The 21,717-nt window shown below is 29.1% G+C and overlaps 2 protein-coding genes across 5 annotated transcripts in view; one reads left to right on the top strand and one right to left on the bottom strand.

Annotated features, from left to right (window-relative positions):
* The first annotated feature begins 951 nt into the window (after window positions 1-951).
* Window positions 952-7,773, top strand: Ykt6 (YKT6 v-SNARE homolog). Of its 4 annotated transcripts, XM_018544003.1 has the most exons (5): window positions 1,093-1,153; window positions 3,289-3,484; window positions 3,576-3,847; window positions 4,774-4,835; window positions 7,609-7,640. In XM_018544003.1, the coding sequence occupies exons 2-5, from the start codon at window positions 3,295-3,297 to the stop codon at window positions 7,619-7,621; spliced, it is 537 nt and encodes a 178-aa protein (XP_018399505.1). In that variant the 5' UTR covers window positions 1,093-1,153; window positions 3,289-3,294; the 3' UTR covers window positions 7,622-7,640. The 4 variants fall into 4 exon arrangements, with proteins under 4 accessions (XP_018399504.1, XP_018399505.1, XP_018399503.1 ...); XM_018544002.1 differs by lacking the exons at window positions 1,093-1,153; window positions 4,774-4,835 and adding an exon at window positions 952-1,016 and having other exon boundaries at window positions 7,609-7,773; XM_018544001.1 differs by lacking the exon at window positions 4,774-4,835 and having other exon boundaries at window positions 7,609-7,773.
* A 6,594-nt stretch (window positions 7,774-14,367) lies between these two features.
* The window catches only part of Ack-like (activated Cdc42 kinase-like), a 30,556-nt gene continuing 23,206 nt past the window's right edge, over window positions 14,368-21,717 (bottom strand). The window contains exons 10-11 of the mRNA XM_018544025.1: window positions 15,939-16,549; window positions 14,368-15,301 (exon numbers count right to left, since the gene is read on the bottom strand). Of these exons, the coding sequence (XP_018399527.1) occupies window positions 14,368-15,301; window positions 15,939-16,549 (1,545 nt within the window). The remainder of the gene's footprint in view (window positions 15,302-15,938; window positions 16,550-21,717) is intronic.

Raw genomic sequence — 21,717 nt, 5'->3', positions numbered from 1 at the left:
ATGCTAGTCATAATTTTTCTAGGTCGAGGCGTTTCGGAGATTTCGAGGTCAACTTCATTTTTTTAAATGGAATTAAATGAAATTTGCATTTAGGGGTGCCGACATCTCAGAGCTACTCTGTGAAGTCGACACCCCTAAATGAGAATTTTGATAAAATCATTGTTGCATTCGTTTGTCCACCGTTTGTCCACGTATGTCCACCCATTATTTTCGTTTGTACCCTCTATTTTTATTATATTTTTCATAATAATGAAAATAATCACTTGGAGGTGTTACAATTTTTTTGTGTATAACTTTTTTTGGAGGGTGGACAAATGAAAATAATGGGTGGACAAACGTGGACAAACAGTGGACAAACGAATGCAACAATGATTTTATCAAAATTCGCATTTAGAGGTGACGACATCTCGGAGCTGCTCTGTGAAGTCGACACCCCTAAATGCGAATTTTGATAAAATCATTGTTGCATTCGTTTGTCCACCGTTTGTCCACGTATGTCCACCCATTATTTTCGTTTGTACCCTCTATTTTTATAATATTTTTCATAATAATGAAAAATAATCAATTGGGGGTGTTACAATTTTTTTGGGTATAACTTTTTTTGGAGGGTGGACTAGTATAACAGTAATATACTAGTTTATATTAAAATGCCAATCTGTTATATTAAAAATTGTAAGAGTAGAACCGGTCGTAGTAACAAAGAAAATGTATCGTTGTATTATTTTCCTTATTTCATTTCTGAAACTTTTAAACAGCGCGCGCTGCAGAAAAGCTCAAACCCTGATTGGTCAAGATCTCAAATCTCCGCCATTATGCGCAATGGTTCACCTTTCTACTTACACCATGTATGGAGCCTTCCATTCTTCTTCTCCCTATTCATTGATGCCTGACGTATGTACAACATGATCAATATGGCAGTTTTGTATTTCGTGGTATTTCATACTTCGCATGCGATGTAGGGGTTGAGTGAGTTTGAGGTGATTGTATACGTCGTGGAAAAACAGTATGATTCTCCTGTGAGTGAATTGTCACGGCGAGTAAGCGTCCTACTAATAGTGAAATTGCACGAAGAGTAAGACTCGCTAGGATTCATCGCGTTAAACAAAGATCTTGCAAAAGTTCTTACGATATTAATACTGTAAAAGAAATCGACGTACGTTTGATATTGTTTTTAAACTATTCTCAAGATTTGTTCACTATTTTCCATACGTAGAATATATACAGATTTTTTACTATTACATTTTGTAAAGCCAGAGCTCCAAAAATATTTACTTATTTTCGAGCTAAAATAACTGACTTTGTAATTTTTGTGGATTTTATAAGTTATATTTGAAAATAGGAACGATAAATTATTATAATGATTTAATTTATAAGATTTGTAAGCATTTGTTATTCTCTTAGAATAAATTAAATTTAATTATTTGATAACTTATTGTCTGTAACTTTAAAAATCTTTTTTTGAAACTAAATTAGTATGCACTTATATTAGAAATTGAATCAATTGTCTTGAGGAAGTACTATCACAACTATGTTATTTTGCATTAATTAGTCATTAGATTTAAACCATGGATAGAATGATGCAATAGCTTTGATGATACATTCCTTGAATATGGTCACATATTTTAAGTTTAATGAAAATGGAAAGTTTTTGCTATATCTAGTACAATAACAAAAAATGAGCTAGTAAAAGATTTAAGTATAATGAGCACATGTGATATAAAGCTTTAATTTCTAATTAGTTATTTCTGCTTATACATATATATTTTTTTTTAATTATAATTTTGTATATATATATATTTTATATATTTATACATGTGTAACTTGGCGTTTGCTGGGAAGTAACTCGTTACTTTTGACGAAGTTATGCTATCTTGAAATTTGCCTATTTTTACAGGTATTGCTTTAATTTTGTTGGCTAGTGTAGATAAATAACTAATAATTAATTTACTAGTTACACTTTATATACTTCAAATTTATTTGTCAATTTAGTATGCAATTTACTTGGTACTGCAAATGCTTTAAATTATTTGTGTCAATCAAGTCAGTCATAACATATGTGATTGATTATGACTGCGTTTATATTCACTGCTAGTGCTGAAACTAATATTGAGCCCTTATTCTTGAAAAGAAACATATGGTATACATAAAACTAGAAAATGTAAAGTTCCTCAGTTAATGAAAAATTTAATGATCAAGACAATTTTCTTCATTTTAAGCATCAAACAAAAGAAATCAAATTTTTACATGTAGAATTGTACCGATGTTGGCTAGTGTGAAGTTAGCCCCTAAAAATTATTTTTTAAGTAACTTAAACTAAAAAAACAAGATATTCAAAAGGTTCAGTTAAATAAATCAAAAGAAACAAACAAGATGCCAATATGAGCCAACACAAGTTATCAATATGTACTTTTTATACAATTTGTTCGAAATGAATAATAAAGCGTATATACGTTTCGTTATACGGTTAAGGTTCTTTTCAGTACATATTTAAATTAATATAAAAATAACATTTAAAAATAAAATAAATTACATTTATGATGATAACGCATGCAAACTATACATTATTAAAGTGTGAGATAAAAAATACTAAGATGGTAATGTCCAAATTAAAGTCAAATCTTGTTCATCAAATTGTTAAGTTTACTAAAAATATTTAAGAAAAAGAAACGAAAGTTAGAAGTTATTTTTAATTTTTATCGTAAATTTTTTCCCTAAATAAAAATATGAAATTAGCTTACATGATTGTCAAAATTAAACAATTTTTTGTATAGTTGTACAGGGTTCCATTAGATTGCTCAGTTTACTGTGTAGGTAAAATTTGAATAAATTAATGTAAAGTTTTAATAATTGTGGTATCAGAATTTAAATCATATAAAATTTAAATGAAAGTTATTAGACACGACATAACTGTTTGGCGATGTGAAATAAGGTTACGAAAAGCAGTAAGAAACAGAACATATACCCCAACGACAATATGTATGAATAAATAATAAAATTTTATTATATATTATTTATGTGGCTCAAATTGGCATTTTGTTTGTTTCTTTTGATTTTTTTAAACTAAAGGTGTGCAAACGAAAATTCACAATGTGTAGAAATGTGCAAACGATAAACAAAATCGAATGAGCTATATAAACTTTATTTTTCTTAATGTTGAGGCTAACTTCACGACGGTTGTAACGATAACTAATTACTTTTTAATAGAAAAAAATATAACTAATTACTTTTACAAAGTAACTTCCTATTCTATTTATTATCAAATATTAACTGTATCTATTATTTTTGCAGTTAAAAATGGTGAAGTTATATGCACTGACTGTTCTATGTAAAAGTCCTCCGTCGGCAACGACGCTGAAAGCTGCTTATGATGTAGAGTCGTTCTCATTTTTTCAAAAGAATAGTATTAAAGAATTTATGTGTTTTGTTAGTAAAACCATTGTAGAAAGAACACAGACATGTGCCAGGCAAAGTGTCAAAGAAGGAGGTATTATAGTTATAATTCTAAATAAACTTTTTGTATTAAAATATAAGCAAACAATATTATTATGTTTAATCTTCCATGTATTTGATCCTAGAATACATGTGTCATGTGTATGTACGAGCTGACAATCTCGCGGCAGTTCTCATCTCGGATCATGAATATCCTAGGAGAGTAGCACATACCCTAATCACGAAAGTGATGGAAGAGTTTACAGCAAAATATCCACCATCGACATGGTCCTCACTCAGAGAAATCACTGCAGATTTTCCACAGATCAATACGTATCTAGCAAAGTATCAGAATCCAGTTGAGGCGGATGCGCTCACGAAAATGCAGAATGATCTAGATGAAACCAAAATTATTTTGGTAAGAATCAATACTTATATTGTTTCTCTTTTATTTCCTGAGGAATTTATAAGGGACGATTTATTGGAATATCTGTTCACATACACACATACACATACTGGGTGAGGCATCTAAAACAGACCATCTAAATAACTTGTTTTGATGATATGAAAAAATGTTTTAAATGAAAGTGGAATGATTTCGAGAGAGATATGTTTTGGTCATGTTGTTTTTTGTCTTTATGGAGACATTAAAAAGATATTAAAGTCATTTCCACTTTTTTAAATGGATTATTATACACGACTTTTTAAACATAATATGATTTCTTTAACAATTCTCCATATAAAAGTATAGAGGTACAGATATAAAAAAACTAATAGTTTACGAGATTTTATATTTTATGTCAACATATATGTCAGAATAAAGTATAAAATATTTCATAAATTATTGGTTTTTAAAATGGTTTTTTAGTATCTATATCTTCATACTTTTATATGCAGAATTTTGTTAAAGGACTCATACTGTATAAAAAAAGTTATGTAATTCCATTTTAAAAAGTAGAGGCGATCTTTATATCTTTTTAGTGCCTCCATCTAAACAAAAAACAACATGATCAAACCACGTCCCTCTCGAAACTGTTTTAGTTTTATCTGAAACATTTTTTCGTATCATCAAAAACAAGCGATTATTCAAGTGGCTTGTTTTTAGATGCTTCACCCTGTACATACAAGTAAAGATAGAATTGAGTATTTTACGTGTATGTCCAATTCTATTATTAGTGTAATTTCGAACTCTCTTTAATTATTTCGAAAAAATAAAATAGTACTTTCAAGTAGACTTAAATTTGGGTACAAATTATAAAACTAATTAGAATGGATTTTGGTCGGAATTATTCCGTTTTTTCTAGAAAAACAATAGAAATTTAGGAAATAAATGAATAATTCCAGTCGGAGCCCGTTTCGAATAATTTTATAATACGTGCTTTGGCCGAAATAAGTTTGAATCCTCTGTGAGTATCTCGAAAAACAAGACTATTACTTTTAAGTAGACTCAAACCTGTATCAAATATGTTAGAATTCTTTATAAATACTAATAATTTTAGAGTTAAATATGAAAAAGAAGACTTGTGAACTGAGCTATATGGTTTATGTTAAGACTCCTGCTTAGTTGCCGCGGTCATGTTGGAATCGTGATGTCAGAAATGAGAAATGACATGTCAATTTATGTTACGTGTCATTTGTAAATGAAGACAATTTGAATAAATCTAAATGACGAGATCGCTTTCCTCTCTACTCTATACTAATTTGGTCAATGTAATGACTCACTAATTCGGCACTCTTTTGCATGGCGCGCATACTCTCGCACTATGTCTTTACCGTTACAGAAACTATACGAAAACCATATCAGCATATTAATTAGGGAATGGAAGTAACAATAATAAGTTATTTGTGACGTTATTCCTTTCCTTATCGTTATTCTGTTATAACGATTTGGCTATGATGAATTTTTTGACTGTAACAGGGTTGGAAAGTCACTCAATCGTAACAAGTTGTAAAAGTTTATTACTAAAAAAATTAATTCAACATTTTTAATTTATTATTTTTTAGTTGTTACTTGTAATGAGGTAACGTTACTTGTTACACATTACTTTTTTCAGTAAATAAACGCATAATGATGTAAGTTACCTTTCAAAGTGACTTTCCCAACCTAAATGCAATCTCAACGTTTACTTAGTTATCATAGTTACAAAATTGCAACGTCGTTATCCAATTGTTATAAGTAACAAAAAAAAGTAATTAAATAGTAACTCTTTCATTCCCTGCAGCATATTTAACATTAGGATGTATACGCGGCATATTATAACAGAAATAATTCACTCGATTGCTTTTGACGAGTAACTGACGAAAATAGGATTAATAAACAAAATATTCATCAAAGAACGAAATATTATTGTTTTCGTTTACAGTTTCAGCTACGATAATACTTCTAGTATGCAACATTAATACTAAGTTAAAGTAAATTAATATATATTAGCATGTGACATCAGCTCACAAACCTTCTTTTTCATGATGTTTCAATTTTTTCATATGAGCTTGTTTACAATTTAAATTAAATAAAATTCTTATGTTTCATTGAATTAAAACCTTCGTATAAAGCAACCGTTACACTAGTTTACAAAAAAATTATTTTTTTAAAATTACTTTGGACTACGTATTATAGATTTTTGGACGCTGAAAACGGTAATTGCAATTGAAAAAAAATTTTAGCACATCAGAATTTTTTTTCAAGAATTTTTTCATAATTAAGATAATATGTAAAAAATAACTTTTTTGCGACATTTGACTTTTTTCTTTTATAGAAAGTTTAACATTATCTTAAAATTGTGATAAGAAATCATGAATACATTGTTCATCCCCTATAAAATGCATTTTTTACATGAACAGCTTATTTTTGTAGCCATGTTACGAAGGATTAAAGATAGGAGCTAAAGTTATTTTAAAACAAGAATGACGTGCATACATACACACGCACGCGCGTACACACATACAGAGAGAGGGGGGAAGGGAGAGAGAGTGAGTGTTTTATAAAACAGATATATTGCATATTACAGATTGCAGAATTGTAACAGACCAGAAAAATCGGAAAAAGTTGGGGAGATTGAAATTAATCACGGAAAACTGGGAAAAGTCAGGGGAAAATGTAAAAACATTTGGAATTTTAAAAGCTCACAATTTCTTTAAATTATTCCAATTCCAAATAATTTTAATAATTTTTTAAATATTATATCTGACATTCCTAGTCAAATACATTCAAAACTCACTTTAAACAATCAAAATTTATATTTTATTCATTATTTTTATTTGATCGCCCTTTTTCGTCATAACACTATTTTTTTTTTTGATCGCCCTTTTTCGTCATTGCACTTTTTTCAAATACTAATTTTTTGTTGGTTTGAATTTGCACCTATATAGTTTTATTATGCTATTGTAGTAAACTTCTTGTGTTGTTTTTAATAATAGGGGAGAGTGGTTTGAATCGGACCTATTTGCAGTTTTTATTCTCTATAAGGCATAAATAAAGCGTTTTCAGCGTCCAAAAATCTATAAGAGACATAATCCGTTTCAAAGTAATATTTTGCTGTAAAATTTGCAGTGTAAACTAGTATCATTTTGCAATACATTATTTTATTATAATTATTATAAATATTATAAATTTAAAACTTTCACACATAAATAAGAATAATACACAAAAAAATTTTAAATAAGAAATTTTTTATCGATATTTTTTATTTGATGAGGTAATGAGATAAAATAATTAATAAATAATCGATTAAAAAATTTTTGAAAGTTGCAAATATCACAAATAACAAATAAAATATTATATATTAAAAGATAATATCGTAAATCAAATATCAATTTTATACATTGATATTATATATTATAATTTTTATATTATTTTTTAAACTATTATAACAACTTTATTCTTAAAATTCGAATACTACTTATAAAATATTCTGTACAATAAAAATTACTTATAAGTATATGTTGAATTTTGCAGATACTTATAATTATTCAAAATTATAACTATAATAATTAATTTACAAATACAATATATGAAATACTATTTTTTATAAATATTATTTGAATCCTTAAAATTATATAAAATTTAATTATTTCACTCGAATTTTCAAGTACAAATTAAACCATATATTAAACTACATTTTATTCTTAGATACAAGTACTGTTACAAATATTTAAAATTTTATATGATATTTTTACTAGCACAATACTTTAGAAGCTGTGCTGCAAAGGGGAGAGAAGCTGGATGATCTAGTCTCTAAGTCGGAAGGACTCAGCGCTCAGTCGAAAGCGTTTTACAAGACCGCACGGAAAACTAATTCTTGCTGTAGTTTAGCTCCTTAGAATGTTTTTTCCTCTTTTTTTTTTTAGCAAGCTTTGCCGTTTAAATATTTCAATAAATGTAACTTTATAATCTCATTGTGGTATAGAAATGCAAATGAATATTTATATAAGAACTTATTTGGCGAACAAAAAAAAGACAATGGAGAGATACATAAAGTATCAATCTACTCAAATTTTTCGGTGGAACATGTACATTAATTTAACGAATTTTGGATTGAATAACGGGAATAAAGCAAACCACTGCCGGTTCTTCCCAGTTAAGCGGAATCTTTTATAAGAATGTTACATGCCTCTAGAATTTATTTACTCGTGAGAAATGGTCCTAAGAAATTGCATATGAGAATTACTTCTGAGATGAGTTTCGCGCGAGGAGAAACGACCAGAATTCCCAATGTTAAAGTATCGCCTTAAGCACATTCCGAATGTTACTTGTACTCTTTTTATGTGTGAAAAAAATGCAAGTGCAATTTGAGGTTGTTTATTATAACATTTATAACAGCCTCGTGGATGAATACATGCAATGCGATAATGATAATTGCAATTTGACGAACGATATATTTATGTTCAAACTATTAGGCTCCAGTCTAATATAATCAGCATGAAGTAATCAAAAAGTCTTTAACATAAATAAAATTTTTGTTACCGCTAGAAATAATTTTGTTTTGTAACCCTGCGATATTTTATAATTGTGTTGAAAAGTCATCCATATTGTATCTAAATTGGAAAATATTGCACCAGATTTTCCAAGATTATCTAACAATTTTTTAAACATTTATATGCAAAGTCTTCTTTAATTTGAATAACTGTATATATTATAAATTATCAAAATGATATCAATGTTAATTACATATTTCATCAAGTTAAAGATAAAATAGTTACGATTATTTGTTATTTGAACGTAAGTAAAGGTGTCTTGACAAAAAGAAAATATATTCTATGTACAATATTTAAGTGACAATTGTAATCTTTATACTATGTATGTGTTGAAAAGTATAATGAATTGGTAAATATATATCAATATATTTTTAAATATTAATGTTATTATCTATGATGTATTCATAAAAAGGAAATAATTTATACATATATAGTACAACTCACAATTGTGATGTAAATTTATTTAAACGTATTTTACACGAGCGTGATGTTTCTGACATTCTGGAGATTGTTTTCCACCCCCCCCCCCCCCCCCCCCCCTCTCTCTCTCTCTCTCTCTCTCTCTCTCTCTCTCTCTCTCTCTCTCTCTCTCGGCGAGAAAAGATCTAAAAGTCTACACTACATGCCTACGAGTCCTGTGAAGACGAGCCAATCGCAAGATGCAGCCGATCACATACATTGGCGCGCGATGGCAAACTGGTCGTAACGCCATCGTATGGAGCGTAAAAACAGAATTTGAGTTTGACAACGTGCGTGTATGTGGGAAGAGAGGATAAAGGAGGATGGTTATTTGCTTTTCTTTTGAAATTTTATTTCTGTAATGTAAAGGGTGTATTAAAGGTGGTAGAACTAACAAAGCAGTTTGGTACAGGAATTTGGTAGTATTCATATCGGGCAAAGACATAGAGAATGGACTGCGCGATCCCGTATCTAAGTAGTATCAAAATGTGTCGATGAAATTGAGAGAGAGGGTCCGTGAAAGACGGCCATCTCTATCTTTTACCACTCGATAGTGTAATGGAAGAGAGAATGAGAGGGAGATGGACCGTCTTCCACGGTCCCTCTTTCTCATCCCTATCGATCATTTTGACACACGGATCGCGCAGTCCATTCTCTATGTCTTTGATATCGGGTAATGATGGGCGATACATGCCAGCAGTATCGATATGTATTGAGGGACTTGGTGTCGATATTGCACTGAAACGAAATGAATGGGAACGCCGCCACTGATAAACATCGGCAGCAGAATATTGATTCACCAACATCAATACGCTATGTGAAAAATTTTTTTACATAAATGTCGATTGCAAACTGCTTTTAAAGTTTAAAGGCGATTTCTAATTGATATTCTTGCAAAAAATATCGTTTTTTTCTTATTAAATAATTAACATAGTATAACTTTTTACATAGATTTATTCAGAGTTGTGCATCTACGCGTAAATTATAATATTCTACGTTCACGTATAGACAATGTAAACCACTGTATAAGATGTCATATATGTAGACAATAAACTGATAGGGTAGGTTTTTATGATCTGAGAAAAAAATTTAATAAACAGCATTGATTTTCAACGAAGTTGTAGCAATTTAAAGTTGCCCGAATCTCAGAAATTGATATTATAATCTATAATGTCTACAAAATATAGAACTGTATATATTACAATATTGTATATATATGTAAAATACATAATATAAAAAGTAATAAGAATATACTTTCCTTAATTTAATCCTTATAAAATCTTCATTAATAATTTACAAACGTTTCCTAAAAGAATTTCCTAAAGAATCTATATAGTTTATATTACGTACACTATAGATTTTTATAGTTTACATAGTCTATATAGTAAAAAGCCATGTAATCATCACGTATAGATTTCACGTAAATAATCCGTGTAGACGTAATCTTAAAATCTGCGGCACAATCCTGATACATTATTTCTGACCTATTGAAATGATCATCATGATATAAATCAATAAATCAACTATCACCGTTTTTATTACCATAAATGAAATTAAGAAAAACCTTCTATACTTATAATAATTAACCTTCGGAGGCTTCTTTAGGGACTCGACAGTGACTTTTTTGCTACTCAACCCTATGACATTAACAAAAAAATTCTAGTCCTTAAAATAAAAACGTCGACCAAAACTGTGCCGATTCTCAGAAGGTTAAAATGCCATTTACAAATAAAAGGATATGTAGCAAAAAGGTGAATGAGAAGTATATGTAACTGAATGCTGTATTTAATATAAAAAAGTAAGAGTCATAACAATATATAAGTATAGTTACAGATGAGAATTATGATGATCGGAATATGATAAGTTTAAATAAAGTTTGATAAAAATTTATAAAAGATTGTATTAAAACAAATTTTTTATCGTTTCCAGCATTCATAATTCATACTCGGTTTAATTGTTAATACAAATTTTATCAATAATTTTTACATTCTTAAATTAATTAACAAAATGTTATATAATAATTTAGCTTATGTTGTCGATTTCTATTAAGAGGATGCTGGAGCGACGGCTGAATTTGAACAAGGTCGACAGTATAGACTTTTTTAATTCCTAATTCAATAGTAGTGACATCGTTCATTCATTTTTTATGTCATGTTACATATCGTTGTATTTCATTCAAACACATTCATCTATCCTTATCTAACATATTGCAATGCCATCTGTTGCAAGATCGAGCGTCTATTATTAGAAACAATACTGCTTTGTTTACCATAGAGATTCTAAAGTTTACCATTCTGAGTCGTCGCTTAGCATTCATATATATATTTGCAGAGATCAATATAAATCTTTCTATTTAAATTTTTAATCTTAGTTTTATAGACTCAGTATTGTTCGTTCACATAATCCGCTTAGTGGTGCATTGTTATTTTGTCCATTCGAGTTACAAAACTTTTGTATTAAGAAAATATCTTCGTCAAGTGACAGCTCTTCGAGTAGAAAAAACGTAGGTTTTTAACTTTTTTTCGATTTTAGTACAAAATAAATTACCTAATTTTGTATCTACTTCAATCCTGTAAAAGGATTTTCTATTCCGTTCAGTAATCTGGAGATTTATATTGATCTGTAATGTAACTATAATTTGGCCACTCTAGCATCCTTAAGAAATTAAAATATATATATATGATATATAGGATGTCTGATAATTTCGTATCCACCTCTCCATCATGAGCAAGGCGATAGAGCATAGAATATATAGAAAAGTCTACCGTTTTATAATTTTTTTAATAATCACACACACACGCATGCATACAATAAGAAATTAATGAATATCTACAAATGAGCATGTATCCGCACGATGTATAAATGCAAGCCCATTTAGACATCTTGTATATAGTTAAGTTACAAAATGTGCGATTTGATTAATGACATGAATAACTTGTTGTGTACGTGTTGTTCATGAAAATTATAAATGAAAATTAAATTATGATATTAAGAGGATACTGGAGCGACAGCCGAACTTAATTAAGGTCGATAATACATACTTCTTTCCAAATTCGATAATAGTAGATAACATCTTTCATTCGTTTCTTATTATTAAGTTATATATCAGTGTCTCACTCAAACGTATCATCTATCCTTATTTAAATATTGCAACACCTTTCTCGTGAAATCGAGCAACTATACTGTCTGACGTAATTTATGGTTTGTTTATCGGCCTGAATTCGTTGAGCAACTAACCTAATATATGTGATTTGTAGATCAATGTAAATCATTTTTTTTTAGCTTTCATCAATCTCAGTTTTGTAAACTTAGTATTATTTGTGCATGTAATACGTTGGGTGGTACACTGTCGTTTCGTCCATACCAGCTATAAAACTTTTGTATTAAGGAAACATTTACGTCAGGTGACAGCTCTATGAGTAGAAAAAAGTGTAAGTTTTTAACTTTTTTCCGATTTTAGTACAAAATCCATAGCACCACCATCCAATTTTACGTCTACTTCAATCCTGTAAAAGTATTTTTAATTTCGTTTAATAAATTCGGAGATATTATTTTGATCTGCAATCTATCCTTAATTTGGTCACTCCGACATCCCCTTAATAAAACATGATTAAATATTCTTTGGAATCAAATGCAAATTTTATTGGAAATACACAAAATAGTAATATCTTTTATAATCTAAATTTTTTTTCTAATTTGACTTATCATTATTAATTTATTATCTTGTATATTCGCTTTATTAGTTTTATAAAGTTATTGAGCAGTGATTCCAGTGTATAATTGTTACAAAATGATTATTTTCGCTTTGCGATATTTAATTATAATACGTATATTATTTCTAAAATATAGAGCAACAGTCCTTACGAAAAAGAACGACTGCCGAGTGTAGTTATTATTGGGGTACTACTGTTCGTGCAATAATTACTCCCAACAGATTATACAGCAGTTATACATATATAATCACACATTACTGAGAATGTATAATTCCGCGTTAGTCCCAAAAAATCGTTCAACTGAGCGGACGCTTCGACACGAATATTGCATCATCCGTATATTTTTGCAAAGCCGAGCCTAGTGTTAAATATGTCTTGCAATATTACTTTGTGTACTATTTGGTTGTCTTCTTTCATCACGAAGACAGGAGCCAATAAGTAACAAGTTTAGACAACGCTCGTATATAAATACATATAATCAATAAATCAGTCAGTGCTTCTTATCATCGAATAAGCATGTCGTGTAAAAAAATTCCACAAGCTTCTTATATTGAACGTGTTTAACATACTTAACAGTTGATTGAGCGCTTGCTGTTACGTATGTATTCTTCTAGATCTGGAAGTTTAATTGAATGATTCAGAAGAGTACATAAATAACAACGAGCGTTTATTCAACTGTTGAGTCTGCTGAACGCAGCCATTACTGCGCATGTATTACTGACAGTAATATTTAGGTAGTATAATACGTCTGTGCGATTCCTAGCAATATTTTCAGTACTTTCCTGTAATATTTTATATAGTGGTCAGTAATATCTCGGTAGTTGGTCTTTTCTGTAAGGCTAGCTTTTTAGTAAACAAGATACACACAAAAAAGAGAAATCTTATAATATAATTAAATTTTAAATGTTTTTAGAGCGTGTAAGGTTAAAGAGTAAAAGAGATATTAACCGATAATTTACCTTGTTCGCGTATTAAGCTTAACATAAGGAGCTTGTTAATCTTTTAAAAATATATGTTAATTATTGTTTAATTTTTTAACTGCTAATTCTTTAACTTAAAGATAAAAGAATAAAAAGCACGTTTTAAATATTATCTTCTTCCAATCCTTAAATAATAAATAAACAATTGTGTGATTTCTGTATATCAGTCCATTTAAATATGATTTCTAAACATACTATTCTATAAATATTCATCGAAAAAGTTTTCAGTTATCGTTTAAAAAGTGTAAAATTTAGTATAAAAATTGTATTTGATTCTAACTTGGTACAGTGTTTTATTATTTTTTACTTGAAATCATGTAATTTGTACTAAATGTATGTCTATTGAATATTCAATAATAAAATTAAAACCAATAAATTTCTTTTTAATTTATATTCTCATCAATTATGTAAATTTAAAAAAAATCTTTTTTTTATTATTAAGAATTGATTGAAAAATGTTAGGATTGTACTTCTCATTTCAAATTAAAAAACCCTAATTTCATAATTTATCAAAGATGGAAGCTTAATTAATCTGCTCTTTTATGACGGAGAATGTAGACTTAAATAAGATTTTATTGTTTCTCATATTATTGTTTGTTTGTTGCGCATATTAACTTATTTCTTGTTTTATATAATTATTAACCATTAATATTTTAGTATAAAAATTAATATATATTTTTAAAAAATTTTGGAGTATCGTAATATTAAGAAAGTATTTTTACGAAAAATATTTCCAATGTTATAAAATCAGGATTAGAAGACATTACAAAAAACTTTTCAATCAATCCTTATTGTATCTTTGTGAATTTAAACTAAACCGCAGCAGCATCGTCCGTGTTTCGCAGTAACGCAGCCGCTTTCACGACATCACCACCACACTGGTTCAGTATCACTTTACAATCTTCTAGGCCCACAAAACTATTTTCCTTTTTCAATAATCCTTGAAGCCGCTCTAGTTTAATTGCAGCTAGAACGTCCCATTCCGTGACATTCAATGCAGCGATACAAGATTCTGGGGTTGACTGTTCATGCAGCACCTTCAGCATGATTCGTACTTCATCAGATTGCTCTCCATTACGAGGTCCGCGAGTTCTTCGCGTGTTTGGCCCATCACAAGCAAACTCTAATAGATCTTCGCAAGAAACGTGATCCGATTGTCGCGACAAGTCACTTACGATGTCACAATTCGATGTTTCTTCGTTGGATAAGTGGTAAGCTTTTGGAAAAGTAGTCAAATGAAAATTGCTGTTTGAACCAATATGTACCAAGGGTTCCTCACAATGAAGAGCTTCATATTTGGAAGGGATTTCTTCCATGTTTGTTTGTGAAGAATAATTTGGTGTCTGTTGTATTGCTGCAGATGGAATTTGAACTTTGATTGAGGCATTCATCTTGTTCCAGTCTTCTGATCTGCGAGAACTAATTGTTATCGGATTCTGACTTAGATCCGTTTCCGTATTTTCTTGTATTTTAGATACAAAATTTTTTAAGGAGCACTTAGATTCGGCGCTGATTTTCCTGCGTAACTTATCGGTCGTTGTTGATGAATTACTTAATTGTTCTTCATTACTTATTTCTGAAACATTCTGACATATATCCGGTATGTCACCGCAGTCGATTAAGTTATCCGAGAACTCCAGCAAATCCTCCGAGATTACGCTGCATCGTCGAAGTCGGCATTCTTCTGTAGGTAATGAATCCAGTGCAGCTAGCTCGGAATCTATGCGTTGCTCGAATTCCTCTGGGCTGAAAATGTTAAATGTCTATATTACGTGGTAATATAGACCTAATTATTGACAAAGCGCTCGATGCAGATAAAGCGGACTAAATTGACAACAAAAATTGGAAATATTTCTTTCCGTTTTGGATAAGCATTGAAGGTTATTTTCTAGACAAACATGAGCAATACATTTTTTGCAAGGATTCAATTGTTTCTTTTATTTTTTATTAGATGCAATATCAACTTTTAAAAAAAAATTTTTTTTGAAGCGAATATCGTTGTAAAATAGGAAAAAATGATCTGAATTAAAGCTGAATGGTTTAGAAAATGTTTTACAATAATAATTTCAAAAAATTGTGTAAATGAAAAATTTTTTATTTATAAAAAATAAATATTAACAAAATTTTTTAAATTATATTAGGAGTATAATTCGGCCCATTTTCCAAAAGATGATCGCCTCAAAAGACGAGTCATTTTTTCAAGAATTGGAATTCGAAAATTGCCTGAGAGATGGGAAAAAGTAGTAGCCAGCGCGATGGACAATACTTTAATTCTTTAATTAATTTGTTCATTCATTTTGTTTGGAAATAAATGCATTTTGGAGCACAAAAAATGGACCGAACTAATTTGTACACCCAATAGTTTATTCTTGGAGAATCTTACCTGTTAGAAGAAGCTTCTGGAAGATAGTTGTCTTGTAGCAAAGTCTCAGTGATAGCTGTATTAGAATTCTGCAACATGAAATGTCCATCCACTTGATCTTCCACGGATGGCATGGTTATTGCCATCTTGGCTAGTGTTCTTGTGACACCTCCTCCAGGTATAATCAAAGGATGCTTTCTTTGATGTCGAGGTAAACTAGACTTGGGCTGAAGCGTCTTAGAGCGGTCTCTAGGTGGCAGAGGTATTGGATTCTCGTCAATGTTACTTTGATTCTGATTATTCTCTATTTCCATAGAGTGATGTCTTTCAAAAATGCGTGATTGAGGCAGAGATAATATTGCATGAGGCGATGGAGGTGCTCGAACTTTGGGCAAAGTCATCGCGCCGCTGTGGTGCATCTCGAAATGGAAGCCATGCTCACCGGATACGTCTTCTGACTGCGATAATACTGGATAGCCCAGAATGGCATGTTTATTCCCACGAATTCTAGGTTTTACTATAGATAATCCGGAACGTAACATACGCAACGGATTCGTATCTCCGGTACTTTCCAATGTTGGCGTCTCCACCAAACTGTTGTACACTTCCTTAGCTTCTTCCGACAGGGTGGCCTAAACATGTTGTGGGAAGGGATAGATACGAGGATAGAAGAAACAGAAATTAAACAAAAATAAGAAAACGGAAATTATAAATATGGAATTTTATAATTTTTGCTCTTTCTTTTACATTTGCATTTGCATTTTTTTCTATTTTCTTTCTATTTTCATTGTCCCTCTCATTGTGCGTATAAATGTGCATGTAGATGCGCACACACATACATGTTATTTTTAATACTGTATACCAGAGTTCAATAATTATCTTAAACGACTACAAATTAACAGCAATATCTGACTAAACACTCGATGCCGTACTCCGTGCGATAAAAAATTTCATATGTTTTTTCATATTAATGAATATAATTTACATCAGAATTCTCAAACTTCTCCACTGCTAGCTACACTTTTAAAATTTAATTTCGTATAAAAAGTTACTTTATAAATAATTGAAGAATTACTTTATAAAAAAAGAAACACATATTTACTAATTAAAAATAAATTATTTTCACATTTTAATAACATTAAAAGTATAAAAAATTGTCTGAAAATAATAGAAAATAAAACACACGCACGCACGCATGAAAACAAAATATAGAGTATGCATTATACAGTCTGCATGATTTAAAAAATGAAAAAATGATTAATTGAAAAAATGATTAAACTTGATCTGTTTCAAATAAATTACAATTATGATTAAAAAAACATTAAAATTCATTCTCGTAAAAAATTTAAATTATTGAGTTTTATTAATAGAACATATATATGAGCAGTTCATAGTCCGTTCTTATTTTAAGACGTAAAAAGAAAGATTACAGTTCCCTATTTAAAAAATGTTTCCGAAAAATTCAAATCTATAACACAAAAATTTAAATTCAATATTACGTATAAATCCATGAATTCTTTAAATTATTTTATAAAAACAGGAAAAGATAAATTAAAAGAAGAAAATCGTTCGAATATTGTGTATCAAATAAATTGTACTGATTGTGATGTAACTTACGTTGGTCAAACGAAACGAAAATTAATTACGCGTTTTAAAGAACACAAAGCTGATATAAATAAACCTTCTAATACAATATCTGTGATCTCCCAACACCGAATAAAATATGACCACAGTTTCAATTGAGACAATACAAAAATGTTGGATACTAAATCATCATATTATGAACGAATGATATCTGAATGAGATTCACATAAAAAAACAAAAATTCGGTTTGAATCTACAAAACGATACAGTACGTTTTCCTAAAATTTTCCTTCCTATAATTAAAAAGGATTGAGGTAAATGTTTACTTTAGGGGACCCAGCTCCGATGACCTTGACCTTGACATATGTTGTCAAAGTTGCTCGGAATCATGACCTTGACAACATATGTCAAGGTCAAGATCATCGGAGCTGGGTCCCCTAAAGTAAACATTTACCCAATATTCTATTGTTTAATTTCTTAAATGATCTCGTCTGAAGTATGGGTGAGTGTTTTCGTATATTAATTACTAGGTTGACACATCAAATAATTTATTTACTTTTTATTAGAATCTGGTAACTCCGTATACAGAGCTGTCGAGGTAAATCCGAAAATTTTATTTATTTATTTAAAGCGACAATATAAGCGCCAATATCATGTGCGCGATAAGGTTATTCAATAGAGAATTTATCGCAACCGCCGAATATAGTCAACAATTAAACATGAACCGAGAATACGAACGGAGAACGGCGATGCCGATACTATAACTGCTTCGCGCCGGTAAATTGCTTGCTGAGATAATCAGGTGGTTTGGTTATAAGAAAACGCAAGTTTATGCTATAACCAAAAAGTTTAGGGAGTCCAACGACAAGAAAGAAGTTACTGTTGATCGAGCAACACAGAAAAAGCGATGTAATCACAAGAGAAGTGATGAATTTGGCCGCAAATTGAAAGAAAAGATCGATCAAGATCCTGGACGAAGCATGAATGATCTCGCAAAAGAAATGGGCGTGGCGAGATCTACAATTAATATCTATATATTAATGTTTTCTTTATATTTTATAATAATTGTATTATATTTTATTTAAATGGTATTTTTCCGGACCTCAACGGCCCTGTATATCGTGCGTTGATCAAGAAAAAGAATTTCCAATTTTTGAATAAGTTGAAAAAATACAATTGATCTATAACCAAATAATAATAATACAATGTTCATTTTTTACTTCAAATTATACACTTTTAATTTATGCGATTTTACTGTTTTTAGTTTCTGACTATACAATAATATTATATTATACACCATGATTTTTGACGATTTTATCGTTTAACTGGTTTAACATCTAGCGACTATTATTGTTTTATGTTGCGCATTTATACAAATAATTTTTATGTACTGATGATGGTCACTTTTTTTAGCGAAAAATTCTCATTGTCAAATTATTGATTTTATAATATCCAGTATTTTATTTTTTGTTTTCCTTTTTATTGAAAGATTAAAATAATGCTTATAATTAATAAAAGATTTAGTGAAATTTGATAATGTGTGTATTTCAGTTTGAGAACTTCTGACTTTTCTGTTAGAAAATACTGTAATTATTTAAAAATATGTAAGTGCAAATATATATTAATATAAATCACGCTTGTATAAAAGCGGTTAATAATAATAATAAATCAACTAATACATGTTGCAGAACTTTGTATTAATTTTTGAAATATATGTACAATTATATATAAAAATATGTAAATACATACAAACTGTTGCATTATATGTTAATATTATCTAGTGTAGTTGGTATAACATGCAAGCATGCTAAGCGTATGTAAACTATGTTATTTTGCACATCCCCCTGATAAAAAAAGTTAAAAGAGAACGATAGAAAAATCCTATAATTTCGAATACGGAATCTGGTACGTAAATTCATTAATTTTAATTAAGTTTTATAGAAATCTTGTAAAACTTTATAAAATACGATAGCATTCATAGCCGATCAATCGTGATGCTCGCCAAGTCGACGACAGAAAAAATAATATAAACTTATATAAAACACAATACAAATTAATAGAAATGCTATAGTTCTTAATTGTTTTCTATCAACTTTTTTACCAGGATTATTTTTAGTTTCTGTATACATACATATATATATATAATAATTTTACTTGTTATATATATATATATATATATACGTATACCGTTCATTTAACCCATTAAGGCCTCAAGATTAGATCAGTAAGTAAAAAAACAATAATTTGACACAGGATGACATAAAAAACGTTTTCGATATAGAAACTCATAAAAATTAATTGTGCAACTTATTGATATATATTGACTATATAAATGTTATATTAATTAATAGCAAATTATTAAATATTGACTAATAAAATTAATTACGATTCTATGTAAAAAAATTACGAAAAAAATAGATACTAAAAAATTCTTTTGAGGGCTGAAGTCCTGATATACTTAATTTTTATTGTAAAAACTTCACCAGTATGTTATAATTATAATATGATAAAATATTGTACATGAAAGTAGTTTTTTTGTTATTTTAATTGTAAATATCTCAAAATTGTGACGGAGCAATTTGGAAACTGGATCCGTATTTAGCGTTCAATAAACTATAGGAAATGATTAGTTTCGTTCTGGTATTGTTTTTGGTCGAATAGTATTTTAGAAATTTTCCAAATTTTTTTTTTAGTAACTTTTTAACGAATAACGAGCAATGGCTAAAACTTTCTGAAGATCATTCAAGGTCATGGCAGCATATGTCAAGGACGAGATCATTAGAAGCGACTTCCCTAAAATGAATAATTATCCTTATGCATGATTTTATTTTTTTTCGGTAAAAAAATATTTAAAAAAATAATAAGACTAACATATATATAATAAGACTAACATTATTTACGTATTCAATTTTCTTTAAAATTCAGGAATTTTGTGTTTTATGTTTTAAGTGGTTCAATGATTAAATAATATATATAAGATTGATTTTATTTAAAAGAAATCAATGATTTTATGTGCACATATATATGTATGATTAATAAGTGGCATCGATGAAGAGAACTAACTAAATATAGTAATTGAAATAATTCATAAAAGTCTCATTTACTTAGAGAAATTTATCGTGGTATATCGTAAGTCTCTATAAGTTTCTTTAGAATGTTTCTCTTCTAATAATAATTTTATTTTTTATTTAAAAAGAACTTATTTATTTATTATCACTATTTACAGTTTCCCTTATTTATTTTTTATATCTAGAATTAAAATTGCTCTTAAAAGACAGTGCAGATTTATAGCAATATGAGTTCTTTATGAATTATATTAAAATTTTCAATTTCCTTTGCTCCTGCACTGTAAATTTTGTGTTATTATAATTTATTTTTTTTACATTATAATTTTCTTCCGCAACTGTTTCCATTATATTTGTAATGACATAAGACTACGTTAGAGTGAGAAATTAAATAGAAGATGAAATTTAAACCCAGGTAGCAAGATATCGTTTACTTGATGTAATTAATTAATCATTCTCTTAACAAATCTGACATTCTATCATCGTAAAAATGACGTGGATTTGTCGTAGCCACATAACATCATATAAACTAACGTCGAAAATATTATATTAGTCATTATTTTCGTATTATTATTAATTATATATTTCATATGATAATTTATCACTAATAACGTTATCAACACATTAGCGATTAATCATTTATCTGACCTTAAGAAGCAGGTATGACATTGTTAATACGTCGTGCGCGCGCGCGTAAATAAATTTCATTAACCGGTAAAAAAGATAACGTCATTATTACATTTTAAATAGATCACATGACGTTAATAATTCAAAATAACTAACTATCAATGTCAAAATGACAACAGTTTGCTACCTAAGGAATAATATTTTCTTTCTATTAAGATTGATTACAAAATGCAAATAATTCGAATTGACAATGTCATTCTCTATATCGATGCCAATGAGAGACATAATTCAAATGAAATAAAATAATTTTTTATAACTTAAATTTTTGTTTCGAGGTTCCTGAGTAGTCGCCGCGGCCATATAACTAAAATTGTATAGGTATTTTTTATGTATTCCCAGTAAAAGTTTTTCATGTATAAATATAAATGTGTATAAAAATACGTAAACATGTATAAATATTCATAAACATACATAGTGAAGTCCAAAAGTTCCGGAATGACTTAATTATCTCAGAAAGTATTGGT

The sequence above is a fragment of the Cyphomyrmex costatus genome, unplaced genomic scaffold (genome assembly GCF_001594065.2).
Source record: "Cyphomyrmex costatus isolate MS0001 unplaced genomic scaffold, Ccosl1.0 scaffold413, whole genome shotgun sequence".
In the NCBI taxonomy this organism is placed as follows: domain Eukaryota; kingdom Metazoa; phylum Arthropoda; class Insecta; order Hymenoptera; family Formicidae; genus Cyphomyrmex; species Cyphomyrmex costatus.
This window is presented reverse-complemented; position numbering and strand designations above follow the sequence as displayed.

Coding starts and splice junctions, on each gene's coding strand:
- Ykt6 (XM_018544002.1), top strand. CDS start 3,295: ATGGTGAAGTTATATGCACTGACTGTTCTATGTAAAAGTCCTCCGTCG. Junction 3,485..3,575: donor GCAAAGTGTCAAAGAAGGAG/GTATTATAGTTA, acceptor ATTTGATCCTAG/AATACATGTGTCATGTGTAT. Junction 3,848..7,608: donor ATGAAACCAAAATTATTTTG/GTAAGAATCAAT, acceptor TATTTTTACTAG/CACAATACTTTAGAAGCTGT.